Source organism: Octopus bimaculoides, chromosome 16, assembly GCF_001194135.2.
Source record: "Octopus bimaculoides isolate UCB-OBI-ISO-001 chromosome 16, ASM119413v2, whole genome shotgun sequence".
Classification (NCBI taxonomy): Eukaryota; Metazoa; Mollusca; class Cephalopoda; order Octopoda; family Octopodidae; genus Octopus; species Octopus bimaculoides.
In genome coordinates, this window is record NC_068996.1 from 9,761,891 (window position 1) to 9,768,699 (window position 6,809).

Sequence of the window (6,809 nt, forward strand, 5' to 3'; positions counted from 1 at the left end):
TGCACAGCACCACCACTAAACAATACAACTAATATTGAGCTTCAGATTCGGGAGAAAGTAACTCGGGTGGCAGGAGATAAAGCACAAGAACATACATAAAGACTGACAGATTCTTGTTTTTTCCCCAATTTTTCCCCCTCAGAGTGATAACCAGAATTAAGCAATCAATGAACCTGTAATAACACTTTCTACAATAAGTACAAAGCCTGAAATTTTGTGAATTAGTAGAACTAGTAGATTACATTGATCCCAGCATGGTAACAATTCCGCAAGCTTGGCCATGAGAAATTTTAAACAGGCGTCATCGGGAAGGGCCTTTATGACGATGAATAATACCTCTAAAATTCTAACTAGCTGACAGCTAGATTTCTTAGCACTTGGTTAATCCTAAGCATTGCCATTATTATAAGATACTAATGACCAAAAATTACTTCAACTAAAGTACCTGAAAACTATAATAAAAACTTCATCTACTTTGACTTTCAGCCTTTAACGAGCTTTTTCTGCCTCTCTCATTACCAGATGAAATTAAATTTGTGTGATATCACAAAGGTAGTGACAGGTAGATAGAAGAGGGGGGGAAGAAGAAAGCTAAATTTAATACCAGAACAGTAAAGAGCTTTTTTTTTACTTCATTTTGTGTTTAAATTTCATGAGAAGAAAGAAAATATTATAAAAATAAATTTTCTCATCTCACTTTTAAAATCAAACATATCCCCAAAATATTTATCAGAATAGTTGTTGTATAGCTCAGGATCAGTTTTGATCAAAGAGAACTATAACCAAAATACATGCCAGCAGTGACCATCTCAACTTTGGCAGAACTGAATACTAAAGAATACTTTATCTGTATCCCCACCTTTTTTTTTTTTTTTTAAGTAAGCAGGGAGTGATTTAAGGGAGATCTGTTACTTTTCCATTAGCTGAGTAACCATGCAAAGGTTCCATTATCCTTCAAGGAATCAGCTGCTAATTTATAGATTGATTCAGCACAACTGATTGGAAAAAAAAAAGTCAATGAATAAATAATTTAAAAACAGATGGGAAAATTAAAACAAGGAATGTGCACACACCAACCTGATATCCCACCCTCTATACGCATGCACACGTATATCATGACTCATACACTGTTCACTTTCCTGATTGTTGTACATAATCCTATGTACTGTGTGTGCACCTTTGATGAGTTGTAGTGCAGCTGGTCACTATACACAATAATTTCATTATTATTTTATTTTCATTTCTAAAGAGGAGACAACTCTACACAAACTAAAGTCATACCACTGAGGTAGATTTGTACCTAGCAAATCCTCAGGAGAAAAATGCTATGATTCACACAGGTGTAAATTAAAAAAAAAATACAGCGTCTGCAGTACCTAAAATGCCATGAGGTTTCATCTAAAAAAAATCAGTATCAGAGTGGTCAATTGATCTGCAAGACTACAACTAACACTAAACCATGTAAAAAGAAAAAAAAAAACCGTAAACAATTAAAACATCAAACTGTTTCTTATAAACATTACTGCCCTCGCTGAAACTTGCTGAAAACAAAAAAAACAAAAAAAAAAATCTACCCCTCCCATACACTCTCCTCCCAATTAATGGTTGAGTGGTTGGCATCAGAGACAAGGATATTCCATCAGAAATGAGACTAACAAATATGGCTTGATGTTTTTTGGGTTTTTTTTCTTTTTTTCCCTTTTTTTTTAGATTCATTCATCCACATCTTGTGTTTTATTTGCAGGTTTTGGTTGGGGGAACTTTATTCTTTGGGCAAGTGGTGGTGGTGGTGGTGGGGGTCTTGCTGGGGGTTAATGGTTAAAACAGCCACTACTTTTTTTTGTCTTTTTCGTGTGACACCTTTAGTTTTCAGTACACATAATCATTTTAGTTTGTTTTCAAAGAAAAATATTTTCAAGTGGATCTTGAACCCAAACTCAGAACTTTATAGCAATCAAATCATTGCAGTGAATTACACCATATCTTTGGTAACTAGCATTACCAAAGGGAGGAACATTACCTCCAAGAAAAAAAAATTAACACATGGTACATATCTAACCTTCTGAAGCTTCTCAAGTTCAAAACCTAACAAGAAATGTTCATAAAACGGTGTGTGTGCATTTGTATATGCATGTGTAATTCAGTGCCTGTGCATGGTGAAATTGAAATGAGTATGTATGTATGTATGTGCATTTGTGGGTATGTATTCATTTATGTATTCATTTGTGTGTGTGTGTGTGTGTGTGTGTGTATGATATACATGCAATTAAAATAGAGCATCTGACGAGGTAATAAGCTACATCAAATCAATATGAGAATGAACGTTATAGTAAGGAGAGTGAGGAACTTGCTCAACAAAGAGAAGGGAACATTGCTCAACAAAGAGAAGGGAACATTGCTCAACAAAGAGAAGGGAACATTGCTTAACAAATATCTCACTATCCACTTTTTATCTTTCTCCTTCATGTCTTCCTCTTCCCTTTTTTTACTCTTTGTTTCCTCCTCTTCCGTTTTGACCCCCACACACACACCTACCCCAGGGATCGTTTAACATCGGGTCTCGTACAACCCACTGCGTCCAATGTAACGAACCCACTTAATGACATCGTGGTCATTGTAGTTGAGTTTTGACTCGAACACTTTCAAGTAGCGAACTTTGAATCCGGAAGGTGCAAACGGCACCTGGAAGGAAGAAAAAAGAAAGAAAGAAAGAACTGTAAGTGTAAACAATCACACAAACAAACACATATGGCAACGACAAAGAAACTCAAGGGAGCATTCAAAAATATAAATTAATCATTGTTTCCTTTAGCAATGGTATAAAAAAGAAAAGGAAGTTCATACCTCAAAGTTCATTGATATTGGTGGACGTGTCCATTTTTTCTTATCATTAGTATTCAACAACTCAATCTCTGCACTCAGTTGACACTCTTTCATTCCGCCCATCCGCTTAATTCTGTAGAGAGAAACAGTAGAATAGACAAATTATTCCAATGGTTCAGCTGGTTGTCAGCAAGTACTTTTAATTCCCTACACACGTGATTAGCAATTTTGATTTACATCCATCTTCCCATATATGCGTGACTGGGATTCTTTTGCCAAGTAATATTTACTTATTTTTTCGTCTACTTGTTTTAGTCGTTGGACTGTGGCCATGGTGGAACACTGCCTTGAAGGGTCTAATTGAATAAATCAACCAAGTGATTATTTTTCTACTAAAGCCTGCTGCTTATTCTATCAGTCTCTTTGTCAATTGCTAAGTTATGGAGACATAAACAAACCAAGACCAGTTGCCAAGTGCTGATGGGGGAAAAATGACACACACATACTGTGAAGTGGTTGGCATTTGGAAGGGCATCCAGCTGTAAAAACCATGCCAAAACTGATCTCACCTGTGCTGGTGCCACGTAAAAAGCACTCAGTCCACTCTGAAGGGTGACTGGTGTTAGGAAGGGCATCCAGCCATAAAAACCATGCCAAGACAGACACAATAGCCTGGTGTTGTCTTCAACCTGGCTGGCTTCTGTCAAACTGTCCAACCCATACCAGCACGGAAGGCAGATATTAATCATTGTTGATATATATAATTCACACACACACACACACACACACACACACGCACAACAGGCTTCTTTCAGTTCCTATCTCTCAAATCTGCCCATAAGGCTTTGATCAACCCAGAGCTATAGTAGAAAACACCTGTGCAAGACACTGCACAGTGAGACTGAACCAAAGACATGGTTAGGAAGCAAACTTCTTACCAATTCTATTTTAGTTGCTCAGCCTATTGGGAGCCACTCAACTTGACAAGAGAAAATATAACAAAACGCCCGATTGCTTTAATTATTTGGATAAGTAGAATTAGCTAAATCTATCTTTCTAGTTTGAATTTGCAATTTGATTAAAAAAATAAAATATTAAAAAAATGAAAATTTTTTTTAAAGGCCCCAAAACAGAACAGCACCTTGATCAGCACTAGGAAATCTAATTCCTCAACCAAAAATTACAATTAAATTCTATTCTCAGATTTGACATTTTTTCTACAATGAATATTTCCTCTCCTGCTGTCTCCTACTCTCTCTCTTTTCTTTGCTCTCCCTTCTGGCTGAGTAATTATGTATCCCCTCCACAGCAACAAACCTGTTTCTTCCCTCATTTTTGATCACTCTCTCTCTCCCTTCTCTTGCTCTTACCTCTGGCTAGGTAGCCATGTATTTCCTTTACAGCAGCACACCTCTTTCTTGTTAAACTTCCACTATGTCTCTAAGTAACTGTTACTAACCTCATTCTTGTTAATTCTTGCTCTATTTCTCTCACTCTCTCTCTTTGGCTGGGTAACTATGTACCTCTGCTACAGCAAGACATCTGTTTCTGCCTCTCTGTTACACTCTAATCTTTCATCATCTGACAAGATCACCTCCTCCAATGCCCTCTCCCCTTGCAAAGTTACTTGGAAACCCTGCCAGATGCGGTCTCACATAAAAAGCACCCAGTCCACACTGTGAAGTGGTTGGCATTTGGAAAGGCATCCAGCTGTAAAAACCAAACCAAAACTGCCCTCACCTGTGCGAGAACCATGCAAAAAAGCACTCAGTTCATGCCACAGAGTGGTCAATGTTAGGAAGGGCATCCAGCCGTAAAAACCATGCCAAAACATACACAGAAGTATGGTGCAGGCTCCTGCCTGGCCGGCTTCTGTTAAACCTGTCCCACCCATGCCAGCATGGGAGGAAGACGTTAAATGATGATGATGACACTGATGTCTAAATAAAACTGTACGTTCTACTGCCTCCAAGAGACATTCTTTTCACTTCATAAAATATCCAAGTAGTAATGGTAAGTTTCGTTGAAAGTTATAAATAATTTTGATTAAATAGCAGATTTTCAAGAATGGAAAAATATTAGGTAATTATAACATTAGATGCTTATGACTCATTAGATGCTTTTCAAAAATGTAACTATGAAATGAAATGAAAGACAAAATCAATATCGTGTTATGATAATCGATAAATTTATGCATTAAAATAGAAATAAAGTAGTTATCTTACTAAATGCCTCCAAATTCTTGATTAATTTAAAAAATTGAAAGAAAACAACATAGGCTGTGCATTTTTGTAAAAGGGGTTAATACTCACTTCCAAACAATTGCATTCTCACTGGCTTTATATTTGGCCTTGCCCTTCATACATATGACTTGGACACCGCTTGTGTTCAGTGGCGTTGGGATACGAACCTAGAAATTGAGAGATATTAGTTGATTTTAATGGATTTTTATATTTACTTTCTTACACAAGTTTGAATCATGGAAAAGTAACACTCTCGTGCATCAGAATGAAAGACCACATGTATGTGTACAAAGACAGCTCACTGAGCCAGAAAATAGGCACTATTTCTTTTTCAGAATGGAAGGCTTAGTATTATTAAGAATATTCAATGGCACAAGAGAAACAAATAAGGTTAATATGAGACACACATCACTGCTGCTTACAATGTGGAGGGTTCCGGTTGATCCGATCAACGGAACAGCCTGCTCGGGAAATTAACGTGCAAGTGGCTGAGCAACTCCACAGACACGCGTACCCTTAACGTAGTTCTCGGGGATATTCAGCGACATAGTATGACAAGGCTGACCTTTTGAATTACAGGCACAACAGAAACAGGAAGTAAGAGTGAGAGAAAGTTGTGGTGGAAGAGTGCAGCAGGGTTCGCCACCCTGCCGGAGCCTCGTGGTGCTTTAGGTGTTTTCACTCAATAAACACTCACAACGCCCTGTCTTGGAATCGAAGCCGTGATCCTATGACCGCGAGTCCACTGCCCTAACCACTGGGCCATTGTGCCTCCACATGAAACACACATACAATGCTTAATATTATCAAACATATATATATATATCATCAAACTCATCATATACATGATGAGTTTCCTTTACAGTTTCTGTTTATTAAATTCATTTATAAGGCTTTGGTTGATCCAGGGTTGGAAAAAGAAGTGCTTTGCAGTGGGACTGAACCCGAAACCACAAGGCTGGGAAGTGAACTAGCCATGTCTAACCCTAAAGGCTATTGAAAATAATGCAAATGTCGAACTAGTCTAAGGCTTCAAATGATGATGATATTGGTGACTAAAACACACTTCACACCAGCTGATGGGAAATAATGTATTTGAAAATGAATGAGAAAAGGGGAAAAGAATTATTGAGGAATTAACAAAAAGGGAAACCATTTGCAATAAATGATGACTTACTTCAACTTTTTGAGCCAGTAAAGATGGTTTGAAATTGGACTTGACCACAACCTTCACCTCCATCTTGTGTCGTCCAGTTTCTCTGACTAGAGGAATTACCCGGAAAGGAAGGTTTATATCCTTTGTGGTCCGATACCTGTAACGAATCATCAGTATTTAGGTATTGAAGAATTAAAAAAAAGAAAAAAAGAAAAAAATCCTGTGCATTTTGTGTGCAAGTCATGATTTATAAAGTTTAGAAATCTATTTCTAAGGAAAATATGATCTTTGTTGGCAATCAGAAAAATTCTTTAATATAGGCGTAGGAGTGGCTGTGTGGTAAATAGCTTGCTTACCAACCACATGGTTCCGGGTTCAGTCCCACTGCGTGACATCTTGGGCAAGTGTCTTCTACTATAGCCTCGGGCTAACCAAAGCCTTGTGAGTGGATTTGGTAGACGGAAACTGAAAGAAGCCCGTCGTATATATGTATATATATATATATATGTATATATATATATATATGTATGTGTGTCTGTCCCCCCACCATCGCTTGACAACCGATGCTGGTGTGTTTATGTCCCCGT

At 37.6% G+C, this 6,809-nt stretch overlaps 1 protein-coding gene across 1 annotated transcript in view; it reads right to left on the bottom strand.

The window, feature by feature from the left end:
- Positions 1-852: 852 nt before the first annotated feature.
- Positions 853-6,809, bottom strand: part of LOC106875948 (AP-2 complex subunit mu) — a 29,562-nt gene continuing 23,605 nt past the window's right edge. The window contains exons 8-11 of the mRNA XM_014924281.2: positions 6,244-6,379; positions 5,136-5,233; positions 2,845-2,956; positions 853-2,682 (exon numbers count right to left, since the gene is read on the bottom strand). Coding sequence (XP_014779767.1) covers positions 2,548-2,682; positions 2,845-2,956; positions 5,136-5,233; positions 6,244-6,379 — 481 coding nt within the window. The 3' untranslated portion in view covers positions 853-2,547. The remainder of the gene's footprint in view (positions 2,683-2,844; positions 2,957-5,135; positions 5,234-6,243; positions 6,380-6,809) is intronic.